Here is a 20,532-nt window from a genome sequence, read left to right as displayed (position 1 = left end):
GCCAAGGTTACAAGCTCATCTGCGGTTATTGTAAGGGGCTATAAACTGTGTAATGTTTATCCCTCAGACCTGTCACTGCGCGGATGTGCTGATGCCACCCAGCAGTGATTGATGGGACACATCGCCCCTGACCTGCCCGAAGACCCTCTCCAGTAATAAGTCGTGTCCCTCAGAGGCATGATGTTCAGTCTTGCGTCGCTCCTCCGTGACCCCAACACTGAGATGATGTATAGTGTATGGCCTGTTGCCATTTTCGTGTACCGTATAGGAGCTCAAAGCTTTCACACGCCTTGCGAATGACAAGATCCTATTGGATGGGGAGAGAGAGAGAAATCTATCTTCACCAGCTCATGTCTCTCCAACGACACACACACACACACACACACACACACACACACACACACACACACACACACACACACACACACACACACACACACACACACACACACACACACACACACAATGAGAGAGGGAGAGAGAGAGCGAGAGAGTGCACGTCAATATGCTCCAGATGCCTTTACAGAAGACGCAAGTCTGCAGGCGGTGTGTTGTGGACTGACTCTTCCCTCCTGAACCGCGCACATGTAAATCTATTTTTCTATCATCGACAGATTGGGGGGAGGGGGGTTGCGTGCAATTTCAGAGCACGTGGGAAGCTTATTTGTGGCTTCTTGTGCGCCCCTGCTCACTGTGATGGAGGAGCGTCGGAGGAGGTGGTGCATCGGTGGAAATGAGCGAGAGGTGCAGAGGAGATAATCAATGAAGACACCGAGAGCTCCTGTGCGTTCGGGCAAGGTCAGAGTCTAGCCTGGATGAGATTATGCCCGTGCGGGGACAACAAGGGCGGACTTTTTACGCATCCTCACGCGGGGGAAGGGGTCGCCCGGGGATGTCCCCTGAAAACCAAGAGTTTCTCTCTGTGTTGGTTTGCACAGGCAGCAAAAATCCCTCCGTCCGCTTGACTATGGCTGAGCTTTATTTTTGACAACCTTCAAGCTGCATGGCTTCTTTCTTTTCTCCCTCAGCCCGGAGATAAAGTTTATACGCTCTGCTCGACGGCCGGGTGATTTATTCGGCCGCCGTTCGGTGCCCTCGCACCCGGTTGAACCCCTGGTTAAGGTGATTCAGAGGCTGCTGGTTAAACAGGTTGGGGGTCGCAGCGGCGGATTGAATTCCTTCAGAGCAGCATCCAAAACAGCGCGCGTGTGTTTTCTGGACGCTCGCATCTGTCGCCGCTGCTGTCGTCGCTGTCCATGGTGCTGAACTCGTGCTCCAGGAATGGTGGAGACGCTGAGTATCGCAGTCATCGGTGCTCCCGGAGTGGGGAAAACTTCTATAATCCGCCAGTTCATCTATAACGATTTCTCGGAGGTGTACACGCCGACCAGGACCAGATATGTGTACAGACCCTCCGTCATCCTGAACGGGATCATGTATGAGCTGAAGATTTTGGATGTCCCGCCGATCTCCTCCTTTCCATCCAGCTCCAGTCAGGTATACCAGTCTCTGTTTGAGGACTTAGATTGAACTTTATTAGAGAAGGGGTTTATAAAAGCTTTGGTCATCCATCCCCAGGTCGTCTGCATCTCATTTATAGATCTCTACTTAATATCCCGTCTGTTCAGAGCCAATGGCGAAGACAAAACACACCAATTTTATTCATTCCTCTATCACAATCAGATGTCCCTGTAGTCTACTAGTTGCTATGGAGACCCGACTGTCTTAAAGCCTTAGACAGCTTCACTTTGACGTTGTAAACACACACTCTCTCTCTCTCTCTCTCTCTCTCTCTCTCTCTCTCTCTCTCTCTCTCTCTCTCTCTCTCTCTCTCTCTCTCCCCCCTCTCTCCCCCCTCTCCCTAAACCCCCTCATGAGGAAGGAATGTCAGTTTGCATATTGTTTATTAATCAAAACGCGTCTTCAGATATATTCAGATGAGTTGGTAAGAATATAATGCTTACAGTGGTGAAGTTGGGTTGAATCTGGCTCACATGCACAGAAAATGATGCAGGATTGTGCCATAGCCACGCACAGCACCTGGTTAAAGTCCCAATTTAAAAATAGAACCGGCTGCCCTTTTCTTCAGGCCACAGGTCATATGCCACACCTCATTAGTTGGAGGCACGTCTGATTGCACGATCAGAGCATAAATGTACTGTAGCTCCACATGCCCAAAGTCACTTCTAGTCTTCTTCTTAGGGGACACTGGAAATCTCTCAAGCTTTTGTCTTTGGATTTTTATTTTTTACCCTTTTAAGGGTTTTTACCCTTTTACAATTTGTTCAAGTCTGTCTCAAAACAATACCCAAATGCTCATTATGTATACATTAAAATTAAACATGAATGTTTACATAGCTCCTAGTGCATTCTTTTTGTTTTTCACCGGGGACCATCGATTTACTGTACAGTACTGTGGTACTGTATGTAGATGGATAACAATAAAGTCTCTTTGGGCTTTTCTTAAATGCATTAATGTATCGCTGTAATCGTTTGCCTTTAAAGTTCAGCCAAAGCCTAGATGAGACCTCAACAGTGTTAATGAGTTAAATGTGTAGCAATAAAACACTGTGAAAACGTAGAGAGGGAATTTGCCACCAAAAGGCTGTAATGTTTTCATATGTCCATTTGATTTGATTCACTCAGACTGCTGAACCCTCATTTTAGCTCCAGCTGATTTTCTACCCCATCACTCAGGTTGCAATCGCTGTAGCAAAAGGAACACTTTCAGGTGACAATGCCTGATCCTGTGTTTTTAAGATATCTCTTTCCCTTCCTTCACCAGTACAAAAAGGTATGGATTTGCTAAATGTTACCCTGTCCTTGGGTATTGCAACAACATGGCCAACTCCAAGTCTCTATTTACCTGAGGGGTGTGTTTGACTCATGTCCATTGCAGCCTCAGTGGAGAGGCTTAAGAAAAACTCTCCAAGGTCACCACACTGCTGCTGCTGCTGCTGCTTCTCTCCCCTTTTGTGTCACAGATAGCCCTCCAAAGAACAGCTGTTGTTATCTACACAGATGGTGGGGGTAAGTCCAGGGAGAACCAAAAAAAAAAAAAGAGCTGCTTGAAAGAGAGACCCCCCAAAGTGTTGGTTTAATGCATGCTCAGAAAAGCACAGGACACATCTGACAGACGGGCTGACAGGCCACAACGATCGTTCTGTCAGGTTGCTGCAGAATTACATGTAGCCGTTCTACTAGATTTAACGTTTTGTTATGGAGTGTTAAGAGGTCTGCAGGGTGCTTCACTGTTTCCTGCCCACGACGTTCAGATCGAGTTTGTTCTTTCTCCTGCTAAACGATGCTTAACCCCCGTTAGGGAACAAGTTGGTAAGTGAGCAGAAGGCAGGAGTGAGACAGGATGAGTCTGGTGTAGGTTGTGTTTAAGTCTCAGAGTTTGAGTCACACAGCTTTCATCATTCGACATCATGTTGTGTGAACATTTCATGCTCATTTCAGAGTGTAGTACAGCAAGCGGGTGCCTCTTTGTCAGACCCTTTTGCGGAAGGTTTACTGTCCAGGCAGAGAAAAACCATTTGCTGAGTGCTGCCACAACATTTCTATCAGACAGATTTATGGTTACTCATTTGCTGAAGAATGACCCTAGGAGGCCTGCTGTACTTTTTCCTCTCCTCTTCTGTCATGTCCTGCTTTGTTCTTCTGCTTCATCTGATGGCGTTCTCTATTCACAGTGATTGGACTCACCGCCCTGCTCTGTTTGTACTCTGTTGTTCATAGAAACATAACCTGGGTCAGGGGCAATGGACAGCAGCACAAAGAAGAAAGAAAAGCTGATTGAAATTTACTTGCAGTACCCAGCAGATTGAATTAAAGCACAGTTCCCCCGCTAGAACACTGCTGGGAATAAAAGACCAACAGAGGAGACAGTAGGAATTCACTGCAGTCAATTAGAAAGGTTGCACAGAGTTTAATGGACACTGTCGAAGTAAGGGTTACCAAATGAGGTTTTATAATGTCCTCTGAAATTTGTGATGAATAAGCTGCAGAACGGAGTGAGTCAGTACGCCTCCATGCTTGCAGCATGGCAGTTTCTCATCAGTTCAGATTATATCTGAAGTAAAAGCAGCGATGTTCTGGCAGGCTACTTGTGACCCCGTTTTTACCACGCAGACAGCCATTTTTATCCTTTCGCACCCTGGAGACAGGCAAGATTGTGAGGCTGCGATGGTGTAATGATTTGTTTGCTTTGCGGTATGTCTGTTGCTGATAGCATTGCGTTTAGAGAGCATCTGTCACAGTGTGTCAATAGGATGTGATGACAGATGGATTTTAGCCTGACAGCGGATTCGGCAATTATTTTTCTTCTTCTTTTAGCTATAATGTATCTTCATGAATTCCTCCCACACAGAATGCTCCCTCTCCCTTTCCTGCTCTTTCTGGAGATTTTTCTCAGTTATCTCCATCGATACGGTGTGTGACAACAAGGTGGAAACTATTGCTTTTCATGTCACACACGTAACTGTGACTCTTGCAAGCGTGGGAGGAAATAAGCTGTGGGCCCTCAAAACCAAGTGTGTGTCAAAGTTTTTGCTTACAGGAGTTGAAAGCTTCTTTTAAAATGAAATGAAATAGAAATAGACAATTTACTGTTAATAACATGAATTATTTGTTCTTAGAATATAAAACATTTAAATGAATTATAAACAATGCACGGCTCATTGAATAGTGTCATGATTGTTATGTACAAGCATGATCAACATTTTGAGAAGGTACAACCAGGAGATGGTTAACTTAGCTTAGTATAAAGACTGAAAACAAGGAAAACAGGTGGTCTCCGTCCAATGGAAACAAAATTCACCCTAAAGCACCTCTTATGGTCACCTAATAATATGTTGTTTATATTTTGTTTATATATGTTGCGTTGTATATCTTGTTTGTTTAATCCATAAAAAACTAAAGTTATCACTGTTCCAAAAAATAGCCCTGCACATGCTTCTGTAAAACCACAATGGTCATTTTTACACTTTGCTCTCTTGCATGGATTAAACAAATGAGACTTAACATGTAGACTAAACGAGAGAGCTGAAGAGGCGCTTCTAGGTTGATGTTTTACCTTTGCACAAAACCAGGCCAGCTGTTTCCAGTCTCTATGCTGAGCTACGTTAACTGAGTGCAGGCTGTAACCTCACATTTACTTTAGAAATATAAAAGTGGTTACAATCTTCTAAACCACTCTACTCAAACTAGAAAGTGAATAAGCATATTTGCAGGAATGCCAAACTATTCCTTTAAAGCTGTCTTAACTTGTGTAAAATCGTTGTTACAGTAGCTCCAGCCAAAAACCCACCCTCTCCATATCATCCCCTGCAAAGTGCATTAATCACGAATAATGATAAAACCTACAGATTTTAATGGTAGCCTGGTATAGGTCACCATTGAATAATGGGAGTTTCATTCCTGAGGGATGTTATACATTTTAATTACTATAAATCTGCCAGGGTGGCTTGGGTGTGACATATCTCTAATTGCTCGGTACCCTTCCCCCAACAGGTTACCCTGGCCTTCCTCCTGTGATTGATCATTGATCCATTACAACCACTCATTACCGTTAAGCTGTGTTGAGATGCGAGAGCTTAGCCGTAGCCTGCAAAAAAAAAAAACTGACCACGGCCTGCGGTTGTCAGGGAAACATGTTCTGTTTGGCTCTTGAGGAGCGATGGGTGAGATGCTCTTTTTGTGTGCTCCGCGTTAAGAAGACCAACTGGATGATACAGGCGGTGGCACCACACTTCACATTCACGCTCCCACAAGCACATTCTCACATCCTTGCAAGCACACACAAATAAACATGCCCACACATGCATTTTAAATCCAACTTCAGTTTATCGGCCGTGTAATGCTGCACTGTCATGTCCTCCCCAGCTCTTAATTTCTTTTATTTTGCCTCTTGTTGAAATAGTGTTGCTGTTTCTAGCCCCTCCTCCACATTTAAAAACAGGACTTGGATGAAAAAGAGATATGAGATGAGAACACAAGCTGCTATTTTTAGCTTCATAGGGATGCAAGGCTGCAACTGAAGCCGCTGTGCACACCTCACATTGTCAATCGCCTCGATTATCAGAAAAAGGGTGAGCTGTGATGAAATGCTTTCTTATGACAGGGATTACGTCTTGTGTGTTTGACAAAAGGTGCTTGACATAACTTTAAATCGTACTGGACAGTCTACAATAAAAGCGTCAAGGGAAAATTACAGTTCTTTGACATGTATTCCCCTCTCTCTGACAACTGATTCAGCATGGAGATAGACAGAGAAAGTCAACCCATAATGCCAGTTTTCACAACACAGTGCCCCCCCCCCCAAACTTCCTCTCTTCCTTTGTCCTCTCTTTCACTTTTGATGACAGGGATTTTTGTGCCACATGTTTGTCTTAATGCCTGATCGAGCTCCTTATCTCCCCACTGATGTGGATTTGTTTCTTCCCCACACTCACCTCGACACAATCCCACAAACACCCTTATCCAAATTTGATGCATGTGTTAACGTTATCATCATTAGAAGTTATGCTGATTATTGTCTCCTCACTTGGCCTTCTCTGTCATACATTTTCAGTTCATCTTATTTGCACAGACTGCCTGTACAGATTTGAAAAAGCATATTTTCTCCACCCTTGAGAGAAATGTAATTAGATTTCCTGCATTTCTATTTCAAGTTGTTGCAGGAGGTAAAACAAAATCATGCAAACACCACGTGGAAAAATCACGTCCATCAATTTCCAACACTGCTGAAAGCCAGGGTCATATTAGCTTGATGCTAATCAAAAGCACTGGTATTAAAAGAGGTCTGATAATCAGCGCTTTGATATCTGAGTTTCAAAGCAACACAATGAAACAAACATGGCCGAATCATTTGTGCCAGGTGCAGGTGCATCAGTCAAAAAACACAAAGCCAAATTATCGGCTACATCAAGCAGGAAAGCTTTTAAAATCATAAACATGTTAAAAAATAAACCACTTCTGCAGTGGTCATACAAGGGATTATATTCGTGTCTGAAGTGAGTGGTGGAAAGATATTTTGTGAATACAAATGATTCAGGTTTTCTTTGCTAAAACTGCTCAGAATTTAAACACAAAAACAATGTTATGATCACAAGATGAAACACACCTACTCAGAACTTATCTTACATTGCCAGACCACAGTTCTGTGTCAGCCCTGGAGTATGGTTTGGCTTTAGACCTGAGAAAAGCTGGTAATTTAACCACTCTGAAGTTAACATTTTGGGGAATACACTTATCGGTTTAATTGCAGAGAATAACAAGAGTGACTTCCTGGTGTCTCCACTGGTTGCCTGGCAACTTCACAATGATATCAAGTCATTGCCCCTGGCCAAGACAGAACCAGGCTGTGTCTTCTTGTTTCGAGTCTTTATGCTAAGCTAAGCTAACTGACTGCTGGCACCAGTTTCATATTTAGTGTACAGACATCAGAGGGGTATTGAGCGTATTTCCCCAAAATGTCAAACCCCTCCTTTAAGATCTTCTGTGATGAACTGGTTGAAATGATGACAGCATTCTGCCATACATTAGTAAAGTATATAATAGTGAATAGAATATAATTGAATTGAACTGCACACATTTCTCCCTACCCTTTATTAGCATTGTGCGTACACACCAGAGGCTATGTTGACACCCTGTCTGCTCGTCCCTTGATCCACGGCTGCTTTTTTCATCTTTTCAACCTTTTTTTTTTTAGCTGCGTCTGTTTGTTTTCTCATTCCCTCAGCAGATCTTTTCTTTCCACCCCCTGAAGTTCCTCTATATTTTCCGCCCCCTCTTTTATCAGATCAAATGCTTATAAATTCATTGCATGCTGTTGGCAGAGGCAGTGAGGGTGGCGGCGGGTTGGTGAGAGCTCTGGGAGAAACAGCATGAATAGAACAATGGGTCACTGTGTTTCAATTGAAGCAACTGTTCCCCAGTAAGGTGCATATGTACCCACTTGTGCCATGTGCTTTAAGTACAGTTTGAAATTCAGTATCATCAAACAATTATTGCTGCGTGTGCACTATATCACAAAGCTTAGAACAATTTTATGAGTTCCTTTTCCTTCTCCTGACAGAAGGCTCCATGTTTATCTCTTATCAGCTCTAAAGTCATTGTCCTTGGACATATGTAGCTAGGACACTGTGCAGTGCTTACTGCTGGGCGGTTACAATGTTTAATAACTTTATTCTAGGCTGTGGGACTCCTAGAGCCATGCAACTTCAACTTTATTGGCTCTCTGAGTATTTTTTCAGAGGCTAGGTAGTAAATGAATAAAGGAGAACTGTGACTTTGACCCAAAGTGCTTTAGAATAATAACAGAAACACATGCACATGCTGTCCAGCAAGCTGCTCCCTTCTGACATTGTTTTCTAGAGATAAAACTAGATATATTCTAGAAAAACATGATAATGTCTCCTTTAGGGTAACATTGAAAAGACATGATGCAGTGCCCTACATGTAAGCAAACATCCTGTCCACTGGTGCCCCACTGCATTTATCTGGTGCATTCTTTTCCTTTTTTTGCGCCCCTGCTCCTCAGACAGCCTGAATAAGCTGGTGGACCTATGAGGCTCTAGTTAGCACAGTGGTGCTTTAAACTAAATAGTAACATCAGCATGTTAACATTTTGTAAAATAAAATAAAATAAATATGATTAGGCAATACTTTCTACTAGCACTACAGCTGCGGTTAATGGAAATGTCTTCAGTGCTGCAAGTATTTGGTCATAAAACAGATAAATGGACAAATTTACATTTTACCTGATGGTGACAAAAAGAGAAAAAGTGAGAGGATAAGCATTTGACAGGAATATTGTGAACCAAGGATATCTGCACCAAATATCATAGCAATCCATCCAGTCGTTGAGTTGTTTCTAGCATGGCTCAAAAATTCTCTAGTTCATATCTGTTTGTTCTAAATTTATGTTTTTCTCTTTTTGTCTGTCCTGTAGGAGTGGCTGGACTTGCGATGCAGAGGTGTTCGTAATGCCAACGCCTACATCCTGGTGTATGACATCTGCTGCGTAGAGAGTTTTGAATACGTCAAGATGATCCGACAGCAGATAGTGGAGCACAGGTATGGTCAATCGCACGTTCTCAGCCGGCTCGACTGTTACTGAACAAACAACAAAGTGACACGCAGCTTGTTAACCCTCACTGCTGATTTATAATTGCGTCATCTTGTCATCCGTTGGGGGACAGCATGCAATTTCACAGTCCTGCCACAAAACTGTACAATTACACATTTGTGACAGTGTGGCGGTGATAGATAGTCTGATTGCGGTGGTGATAGATTCTAATTCAGCACACTGCGTCCTGACAGTTTAGTAATGACATTTGATTCTGCCATAGCTGCATGAGAGACACCTAAGATATCATTAGTGATTCGAAGAAGATTTATGCTTAACTGGTCAGAGCCCCGGCAGCAAAACACAGTAAGCTTGAGAACCAGAGGGAGATACAATAAAGGTGTCCTAGCTGGCTTTGAACAAATACAAGAGCCAGGAAGGACCCAACACTAGTGGGGGAAAAAGACCAATGTAAAGGCATCCCCTGCTCTCTATCATCCTTGCTGGTGGCAAACTTGCATACATTTACATATTGAAAGACTACAATAAATGGTGTCTTCTACTCCGCTCCCTTGTTCTGTGCCCCTGCACAGATCATCCCCGCCTTCCTGTGGCTGCAAATGTGTTGCCATGAATGTTTATGGCCCATGACAGAAAAACCATTATCACCAGCAGCTGGGGAAGGAAAGGTGAATGGAAAAAAGGAGAAATGTGTAATCATAGGTCAAAGCTCTCAGGCCAGACTGCAGAGGGCAAGGAGAGAGCAGAGAAGTGACAGATACATAAACTAAGATTATGAATAATGGAGGCTGTTACAACACGGGCTGGCTGTACTGTAATTATCATATTTATTTTTCCCGGCTTGAAAAGGGCCATGTGCTCATTTTCAGGTTAACACTGTGTTTTGGGTTTCTACTAGAACATGTTTACATACATCTGCGCTATCGGTGTCTCTACAGAAGTCCTGAAACATTACTTAAAGTCACGGTTTCTTAATAGGAGCTGTGGGCATTTCTCTGTGGATTGAGAATTTTGATACTTTAATAGTATTTATATAGCACCTCGACCTGATTAAAAAAACATGGAAATCTCACTTCAAAATATGGGACCTTTTAAATATATTGTTAAAATACTCCAAGAGAATCTCCTGACAAAATCAGTTCATGCACACACACACACACGCACACACACACACGCACACACGCACGCACGCACGCACGCACGCACGCACGCACACACACCCGTGTACAGTACATTTCATTCCGTTAAAATACTCGAGCAGATATGTGAGGAGATATTTTTAAGTCTGTTATGTGAGCACAACCTGTGAAAAGGAGCCAAGTGAGATGATTACTTCAATGAGTTTTTTAACCCTACATCTTTAAAAACATCGCCTCAGTGGCTATAAAATTGAACTGTACATTTCTCACTCTCTTTCTTTCCTCTCTGTCGAGTTATCCGTCCATCTGTGAAGGCAGGCGTGCAAATATGCATAAGCATGTGACGCCTTGTCAGAAGATGAGGCACAATGTGTCAAAAAGAAAACCTCCATTCAGTATAGGATACAATTTATACCTCAGCTGACACTGAGCTCAGCAAGTCAGCAGATGCCTTGTGTTTAAACACATCACTCAGGTTGTTACATTACTGCTCCTTAAAGTTTCATAATTTACCTGACTATACTAAAGTTTGATATTATTTTTCATGAAAAACAATAATTAAAGCTCCCAGCTCCCCTGACTTTGGTGCCCAAACAAACAAAGCCTTCAAAGTAAAAATTAATCTCCTTTGTAAGAGATTTATATAATGAGCCTTGCATCCCTCATGGTGTTTGCTCTACAATCTAATCCAGGATTCCTTGTAGTAACTGCTTTTTTCTGCACTGCCGTAGAAAATGTCTCCTTTTTAAGCAGAGCGTCAGATCCTATATGCAAACCACCACAAATCCGGTGTTTCTGGAAATGATTAGACTGACATCCTCCTAGTTATTAAATTATATATATGTTAATTAACACTGTAGGACTAAGCATTACAAGTCTCGAGCCACTAATTCATTCCTACCTCTGGCTTACCATACATTTTCACACTTCATAATGCTGTAAACCAGTAGCTGCAGTGCGTGGTGGGAGGCCCCTTGAGCCTGTGTGCTCTAATCCTCCAGTCCACCCCCGCACACCTCAGAAGGAAGGGGAAAACTGCACACAGACATGTTGCACACGCCCAGCGAACCAACACCAAAATGATAACTGTGCCTTTTTTTTCTTTTTTTACCTCTCACATGCTCCTGCAGGGAAGGCAGCAGCAGCGAGGTGCCAATCCTGGTGGTGGGCAACAAGAGAGATCTGCAGCGGCAGCGCTTCATGCCTCGCAGGGCGGTGTCAGTCCTGGTGAAGAAGACCTGGAAGTGCGGTTATGTGGAGTGCTCTGCCAAGTTCAACTGGCACGTGGTCCTGCTCTTCAAAGAGCTGCTGGGCATCGCCGTGGCGCGGGGCATGCGCCAGAACCACACCTCCATCCGTCTGCAGGGGGCGCTACAGAGGAATCGCTGTGCCATCATGTGACCTAGAGAGCTCCCTCCACCTTCTCACCTCAGGAGTGGAGCGGCCGTGGAGAAAAAAAAAGGACTTTTATCTAAATGGCTGGAAAAATACCCTGTGGCCTCCTGCTTTACTGAGCTGATTTTTCATAATGAGGTTTATTAGCGCTGTAAAAGACACTCAAATTTCACACATGATCATCCAACCACTTCCTTGTCAGATTCTGCCAGGTGTGTACATGCAAGAAGGGACGAAGGACAGAAAGCAACCAATACGACAAGCATAGCACAGTTATTTTCTCTCACATCCACTAGATACTCATTTGAAGCTTCCCAAATTACATAGCAGCAGGTCTTATTGAGGGTTGTCTCATGTCTGTAGCTGGGCCTGACATGGTGGAAGCTTTGAGCCTCGAAACGGAGAGGCAGCAATACCGTCGAGTCTTCCTTTTGGAATTTGTCATATTCAGTAAGGTTAACAGCAGTTTGTGTGTTTATGGTCAACAAGGCAAGAATATCGTGAAATGAAGTGTATAGATATAATTAGATGGTATTTCATTTTAGATTTTGAGAAGTAGCCAGCATTTTTTTTCCCCTTTCATTGTCCCTGTTTCAAAGTTGGCCCTCGGGCAAAGCTGTCTGTTCAGACGAAGGGTTTTTAAGGTTTTCTTGCAGCAGAAAATGCTGCAGTCCCTATCATGATGTACTGTGGGGCTTTAATCTGCTCCCTCCCCTCACTCAGTGTCTGTTTCTGATGAATACATTATATCCAGCAAGCTGGGAACCTGCAGGAGGCTGCAGAGTCTGAAAGGAGAACATGTACATGCAATGTGAAGGTTTGTGCGTGTGTGTGTGTGTGTGAGAGAGAGAGAGAGAGAGACAGGTTTGATAGCTGACATTCAAGTAAAGGACAGTGAGATAAGAGACCAATGTAGAAGCTTTGGATTAGGGAGGAGCAATAAAATCTCACAGTGACTGACTATATGTACCACTATGTTATATTAAAAATGCCTCACATATAATAGACGTAATCCACTCGCGATCAGATATCCCGCAGAAATAAGGAAGCAGAGCTTACCGACTTCCACAAAAACCCCCATGAGTGCATCACAGATAACAAGGAATCTTAATAAAAAGCTTTCATATCAGTAAATGAATAGTATCTAATTGGTAATGTTGTAACAGTTGCTTTTTCATTTGATTAGGCCTAGTTGGGTAGTTTGTGAACACGGCTGCACTGAAAGTAAGCAGACCTATTGTATATAAGAGTGATTCATGGAGTAAATCGACTTGCATGCGTTTGTTGGTAGAGCCAACGGGTCAGGGTTTAATTGCACTCATGTGAAACTTTGATATTGTGTTTAATTTTTGTACTACATGGTTTTCTGACACTGTAATGAGCAGCTGAGTGGAGTGAATGTGGTCGATTTTCACTGGCATGTGAGAGCACAAGCTCATGATTCTCTCCAAGATGTAGTGTTGGACCCTTCAATGAGGGCAGATGGCTGTGTATTTAGTTATTTATTTTCTAGTAAACAAAAAAAGAAGAAGAGATATGTAGCAGCAACTGTGTGTAGCATGAGTTCTCATCGGTTTGTCTGTGTGCGCGTTTCCAAATAAAAAGGGCTACAGTTTTTTATCAGAAACATGTTAGTATTTATTTTTACTGTGCTAGTACTGTGAATATTTTTTTGGACATATGATGAAATATTAATTAAAAATGAAACAGCAACCTTCCTCTCGTCACTTTTCAATCCTGTGCTACACTTCCACCACATTAAGATCATTTTGACAACACTGCCTCCTTGTGGTAAAGTGATGTTATCAGGAGCCACATCAGAGGCAACGGATCAGACATCACACTGACTGAACACGTTCCCGTTACTAGAGTTTTGTTTAAATGTATTCTTGATTGCATTCAGCAACACTAGATGACATCTGGTGACTTCCCCCGATAGAATAACAAAATCATTTAAGTTGACAGTGTTATTATGATTATAGTCAATAAGCAAATTACTAAATCAACTGAGCAATTATCCATGTTACTGTACTGCCTGTGAAGCCTGACTGATGCCTTGTTGTGGAAAAACTCCATACTAATATTTCATCATATTTTAATTCAAGTGTTGAGAGAGCAAACTAGACCAGCACCTCATCTTGGCTGAGAGAGAGAGAGCTGCAAGAAAAGGTCTCACTCTGCTACAAATTTTGGCATCTGAAGCTTTAACCTGTTGTGGAGTCCAGGGGGGGAAATGTAGTTTGGCCCATTATCAATCAGTCAATATTGACTCCAAATTCCAGATTAAGTTTGCAAATGCCGGACCATTTGTGTTAAATTCTTTTGATGAAACAAATGTATTCAGGAATATGCACAATGGGAGCACAATAGAGGCTGAAATCTTGTGAAGGTCTTAATTCATTTCAAACATAGGATCCCCTCTATAAGACAGAGTGTTCAGATTAATACAGAAATAATACAGAACTAACTAGCAAAAGGCAATAAATTCCATTTTCAATTTAATTGTATTTATAGTGCCAAATCAGAACAAAAGTTATCTCAAAACACTTTACATATAGAGTAAGTCTAGACAACACTCTGACTTGTGATTTACAGGGACCCACCAATTCCTCCATGAGCAACAGCAAGTCACACTATCTTTAATACTAATAAGAGGAAGAAGAAGAATATATTCGTTGCCACTTTGTACAAGATTGCTGGATAAATACTGCATCAATCTTGTGCACAGTGGCAACGTAAACCTCCTTCAGTCCTCAGTCAGCAGGTGTCTTGGGTGCTTTGCCTGCTTGATAACCCAGACATGGATCACTGATAATGTAGTTCATCATCTTCATCATTACTTGCAATGATAAGAGGGCTTCTTCACATGTGCAACGGTGCCAGAAGCGTATCATAACTGTGTAACGTGTGTTTATGTGCGTTGTTTATAACACATCTAAGCGCCTATCCTAACTCCTCACCTGATCAGCCAGCAGCCAAACCAAACAGCATGTCAAATGTTTGGGAATGTTTAGATGACAACATCACGTGGGGGCAGAGCGGAATCATAGACTTGACTTTATAGAGCGGCCATTTCCATTCAAACACACTTCACTTCTTTAGGCGTCAGGTCAGCAGCTGCTCCGCTCCCTTACTGGAATTGCTGCCATAAACTGTTTCAGCCCTAAGGAAATCATTGTTGACTTGGTGACAGCAGCCTTATCATCAGATTTTTACGGAGGCCATGTGAGGAGGGGTTTCTCTTCTACCGTGTCCAGCTCTGTGCTCTGAATCCTCTGCAGTCTGCATCAGCAAAGTGTCTTGGCATCACTTCTCGTCCTTCCTTTTTGGTGTCCATTCCGGCGTCATGTGAAAGGGGGGTTCACGGCGGTTTATCTCGCCCTAGACCGGACCCTCATTCAGTCAGTGCCGACGTCCTTACCCCCGGTTGTCCTAGTGGTGGGGTTTGCCCTGCCCCCCGCTGTTCCCCGGTTCATCCTTCATCCGGAGCGGAGGATGAGCGAGCAAGGGAAGGGCTCGGCGTCCGCCTCTGCCTCTGCCTCTGCCGCGGCCCCGGCTCCAGGGTCGGATACTTACAAAGGCTGGCTTTTTAAATGGACCAACTATTTGAAAGGGTACCAGCGACGATGGTTCGTCCTCAGCAACGGTCTGCTGTCATATTACAGGTAAATTCTGAAGACGCAGCGGTCGATACGTCTCTGGATAAACGTCTTATTACTGTCACCATTACAGCTGGCTGCCCCTGGATAGCATCAGGCTAAAGCTAGCTGTCAAACGGACAGTCAGCTGTTTACTTTAAAGGCGGACAGTGACGTTTTACTGTAAATTAATGTTTTGCAGAAAGGCACCGACACAGACACACACATATACACACAGCAGCAACAGCAACACGGCTTTTTACTCAATAAAGTGACAGAAATGTGGCAACAGTTGATACAGACGTTGACGTTAGTTAGCACACTGAGCTAAGCCAACTAGCCTCAGTGACACTAACACAACAACAGGTCTTTAAAGGTGTATTTAGTAAAGTCCACGTCCAAATTACCCTTTTATGGCAGTGTCACAGTGTCAAAATGTTATTTCCTAAATATAGATTAACATGAATTGAACGTATTATTAAAAAAAGATACATTTGAAAAATAAATTAATACATTTACACAACCTTAATGACAGGCTTACTGACTTATAGGAAAGGTAACTACTAAGGTAGATACAACGATAAAACTGAGCTAAAGAATTTAATCTCTCTTCCAAATGTATGTTTAACATTAACAAATGATGTATAAATATATGAATATGTAAATAATTATCATTGTAATCACTGAGTATTTTTGCACCATAAAAAATAAAAGTTAAAAAGTTGTTTGTATAGGCTTTGGGCCACTCTAGCTTTTAGGCTCAATTTAATATGCATCTTAATTTAATACAATATAAGTAGCTTCGGGGTCATTTCTATGTTCCCACATTATAAGATTTATTTTCAAAGTGATGCCCTATGTATTAGGGTTAGTGTTAAAAAGTTTCCCAATCCATCACACCGTGGGATAAATCTCAAACGTGGCAACATAGGACTGTGGGAACATATAACTGTGGGAACATAGAACTGTGGGAACATAGAACTGTGGGAACATAAGACTGTAGGAACATAGGACTGTGGGAACATAGAACTGTGGGAACATAGAACTGTGGGAACATAGAACTGTGGGAACATAGGGCTGTGGGAACATAGGACTGCGGGAACATAGAACTGTGGGAACATAGAACTGTGGGAACATAGGGCTGTGGGAACATAGGACTGCGGGAACATAGAACTGTGGGAACATAGAACTGTGGGAACATAAGACTGTGCGAACATAGAACTGTGGGAACATAGGGCTGTGGGAACATAGGACTGCGGGAACATAGAACTGTGGGAACATAGAACTGTGGGAACATAGGGCTGTGGGAACATAGGACTGCGGGAACATAGAACTGTGGGAACATAGAACTGTGGGAACATAGAACTGTGGGAACATAGGGCTGTGGGAACATAGAACTGTGGGAACATAGGGCTGTGGGGACATGGGACTGCTGGAACATAAGACTGTGGGAACATAGAACTGTGGGAACATAGGCATGGACCCCCTGCTTCATCTCTCTTTCAGTTAAGGGGTCTTTGGCCCAGAAAGACCCCTGCTCTAACGAGATGCAAGAGATGGTCGCTATCATTATCATCCTGTGTTCACTCCGATCACGCAGTTGTTTGCTGTGAGCTAATATTGGCTGCACAGCCGAACACCTGTGGCTCAGGTACTTCTTCGTTTCCACAGGTGTGGGGGTAGAGGCACCATAAAGGTATTTCCCCTTTATGTTGTAAAGGTTCATGAAGGTCTAATTTGACTTTAGGCCATAAGGGCAAATTAAATTCAGTATTTAAACATGCCTTGTTGATTGGACGGTTAGAACATATCCAAACTTAGCCTTCCAAAAAAACCCCAACAACAACAACTTAGCCATTGTCAGTCCAGTTAAATTAACTGTCCCATGATCGAGTCTAAGGAGGTTCAGTGCTGGGAACATGGGTGGCAAAATAGTCTGTACTTTAAGGTACACTTTCTTGTATTTTTCCCGAGCTAGCCTCTTTACTGTGATTATTTAGTCAAACAAGAGCTTGATACTTTTATTTGCTTTCATCGCTGGGTTCTTGCATGTTCAGCCATCTTGCTTGCTTTAACGTCACTGCTTTTGTCAACATTTAAATAGTCTGCCATATTGCCTTCTCGGTCACACCGCCCTTGGTGCATAAAGACGTTTTGTTTTTTTAAACCAATTTAAACCTAATCTTGATTCCCATAATGTTTAGTGCCAGAGTATCTCAATTGTCCAGATAAACAATTCATCATAGACCTGTTGCACTATGGGAAGGGCATTAGGTAATGAACAATGCCACGCCAGGAAGTCCTGAACCACCTGTGTAGGGTCCACCTAAAAGGAGAGATGGAGTTCTTGTTGCTGTTGTTGTTCACTCTGTCTTACCCAAGTTTCTTAATGAAATGGTTCACAGCAGAATGAAGGTGCCCCCACTGGAGTTATCCTTCCTCTGCTAACAGTACTATTTATCAAAGCTGTGACTGTAAAGTTTAAGTGCCTTCACAAATCAGATCATTAAAAAAAACGTTCTAGTTTAATGCCTAAATGAGTACTGCAACTGCTTGTAGTAATTGAAATAATGAATATATGTGACTCTAAGCTGATCCCTCTAAGATAATTGTCTTTTCACAAATCAGATATGGTTAGAATAAAAAGAAAGATCTAACTTCCATCTCAATGTATTAATTCAAACTTTAAATGCTTGCAGTAATATAAATAATTAATGTGGCACTTAGCTGATTCCTCCCGGATAATTGCCTTCTCAAGTGTCATCTTTCACTGGGAGGTTAGAGACTGATCGGCTAAAGGGATTCCCTGCCCTGTTTAAAGGCCCTACTGCAAAGTCAATTCTTGTCAGTATGGTGAGTTTGAGTCTGCGTCCTCTGACTGCAGGGCACACTTTTGACTCACGTTTCTTCTGTGCAGCTCCAACAGTCATAGAGTAAATGCCATCTTTAAAAATATGAATTTTCAGATTGGATGGAGGACATTCTCTACTGATTGTGCTTGTAGAAAAACCTCCGATGCTATTCCTATGCCACAACACCCAAAACCTCAACTAAAGCCCAAAGCCCTATGCCTGCCTGAGCTTTTGATGAAAGGAAAGTTTCTCTCTTCTATTAATAGTCCATTATGTTGTAAAGTGACTGTTGTCCCTGATGTAGGCGTAGTCTCAGCTAAACAGAGGCAGGGAAGCGCTCAAGTTGTCCCCTCCACTGATGTCTTCCTGGCAGACCACATTGTGTGTGTCTGACTCCAGGCTTTGTGTGCCTCTGTCTGGGCCTCCTCTGGCCGACTATCTGCACTTTTATTGTGAGGGAAGTTAAAAGGGATACAGTCAGACAAATCAGTAACAACATGTCGATTAAACTTTGCTTTCTTTATATGTCAAGTTATTATTGTCTTTTTTTTCTAGTCCTATAATTATGAGAGGAATAGACAAATAAATGGCAGTTGTAAATAGCCGTATACTATTGACACTTACTATTTTAATCACACTTAAGCTTACAGTTGCCGCTCTTACACATAATATTGTCAGTCATATTTTGCCTTGAACTTGAAGCACTGTAAGAAACAAGCAGTTCTCTTTTTTTTTGTTAGGATATACTGTAATAATATCACTTTGGATAAGTGTATGTTAAGATTTGATGGATAGACATTTCATAATGGATTAAACTCGATAATAAGAGGAAGCACTCTAAAGCCAAAAAGACTCATCATGTCACATCACATCTACGCCAACATACATTGATCAGTTGTTTGATTTGTAGCGTTCGCCATTTGGATCCCCTTTTTTAAACGGCCATTTGTTTTTTTTTGATAAATCAATAGTGACTGACAACTGCCAATTAGAGATCTAACCAATAACCTGATAGTTCACTTTCATTCCCAAGGCCCGTTGTTGTCAAAGCAAAGGCTTAGTTCTCTTACTTGTAGCTGAGAAGCCAAAGGGCGATGGAGGACCATAATCAATGCTTTTTCTCTGTGGGCGAACTGACAAACTCAGCACTTGGGCCTGTTAAAGTGTAATGAGTATTACAGTTAGGTTTATTGATTAGTTCTGGCTCTGACACTGCCAGGTTGGCTGTCTTTTTTCCCACATCAGCCTTAAGTCTGGTCTATTTTCATATAAGTCAGCAAAAGAGCCTCATTGAGCCGTTCTCACTAGAACATGTGACAAGATCTTCTCTCTCTCTCTCTCTCTCTCTCTCTCTCTCTCTCTCTCTTTCACTGAACTTCTTTCATTTTTAATTTCTTAATTGACTTTTCCTCCCAGTTTTAATACTCTCAGCACTACTTACACACCTCTTAAAGTTTATCCGGCTTGGTGCGTTAGGAAAGATTACAGGGCATTAAAGCTTTGAGTGCTATTGGAGCTGCCATATCAGTGAATCCAGCCTTGACTTCAATAGTAGAGTGGGCCTGCCACATTTCCTTCTCAGCTGCAGGATAGTAACTAGATAGTATCAGTTTAAGTGCTCAGTGGGGGTTCGGCATCATTTGTGTCCCTTTGGAGAGTCAGGCTATTGTGTTGCTGCTGGCACACTGTGTGCAGGGAGGCGTGGTGGGAGAGTGGTGAACTGGCCAACATTGGGCCCAGCTGGAGGGTAGAGCCTGGCCTGAATCTGAGTCTGTTTACTCGCCTGGCACATCAGCAGAGTGAATAGAGCAAAAGATGTGGATGTGGATGTGATGCTGTAATATTCCTAATGGGCACTTGGTTAGTCTTAGGTGTGTGTGTGTGTGTGTGTGTGTGTGTGTGTGTGTGTGTGTGTGTGTGTGTGTGTGTGTGTGTGTGTGTGTGTGTGTGTGTGTGTGTGTGTGTGTGTGTGTGTGTGTGTGTGTGTGTGTGTGTGTGTGTGTGTGTGTGTGTGTGTGTGTGTGTGTGTGTGTGTGTGGCCTGTCCAGTTTGTCTTGGTGTTTCTATGTTAAGGTGAGAGCAACAGAGGGATCCTAAAGAGAGCAGGGAGTCACACATTCTCACCATCTCATCGTTTAAGACTCTCAGCAGGTCATGTCACGCTGTCCATGTTGCAGTGTCATTGCTTTGGTTTTCTTGTCTTCTGTTTCCTCTCTGTCTTCAGCACAACACGTTCCCCAGCGTTTCTCTGGCTCTCTCCCTCCATGTCTTGTGATATTTCAGCCTGCAGCCACAGCAAAACCTTTCTACATTTTCATGCTCTGGGTACTGTGTCCTATTTCCTCTGCCTGTCTGTGAATGTCTCCTCATGCTTATGGCTCTATGTTCTGTGTCGTTCACTGGTTGTTGTTCTG

The 20,532-nt window shown here is 42.8% G+C and overlaps 2 protein-coding genes across 3 annotated transcripts in view; both read left to right on the top strand.

Annotated features, from left to right (window-relative positions):
- Window positions 1–1,281: 1,281 nt before the first annotated feature.
- Window positions 1,282–11,634, top strand: rasl10a (RAS-like, family 10, member A; the record flags this gene model as incomplete). Its single annotated transcript, XM_083912554.1, has 3 exons — window positions 1,282–1,497; window positions 8,957–9,081; window positions 11,364–11,634. 3 exons carry the CDS (start codon window positions 1,282–1,284, stop codon window positions 11,632–11,634), a joined length of 612 nt encoding a protein of 203 aa, XP_083768680.1.
- Window positions 11,635–15,081: 3,447 nt separating this feature from the next.
- osbp2b (oxysterol binding protein 2b) overlaps window positions 15,082–20,532 on the top strand; it is a 48,211-nt gene continuing 42,760 nt past the window's right edge. Inside the window, exon 1 of one of the 2 annotated variants that reach the window (XM_083912532.1) lies at window positions 15,082–15,293. In XM_083912532.1, the coding sequence (XP_083768658.1) occupies window positions 15,124–15,293 (170 nt within the window). In that variant the 5' untranslated portion in view covers window positions 15,082–15,123. Of the gene's footprint in view, window positions 15,294–20,326; window positions 20,444–20,532 lie in introns of those variants that run through there. The other variant, XM_083912533.1, reaches the window with a different exon arrangement.

The sequence above is a fragment of the Echiichthys vipera genome (assembly GCF_963691815.1).
Source record: "Echiichthys vipera genome assembly, chromosome: 4".
NCBI lineage: Eukaryota > Metazoa > Chordata > Actinopteri > Perciformes > Trachinidae > Echiichthys > Echiichthys vipera.
This window is presented reverse-complemented; position numbering and strand designations above follow the sequence as displayed.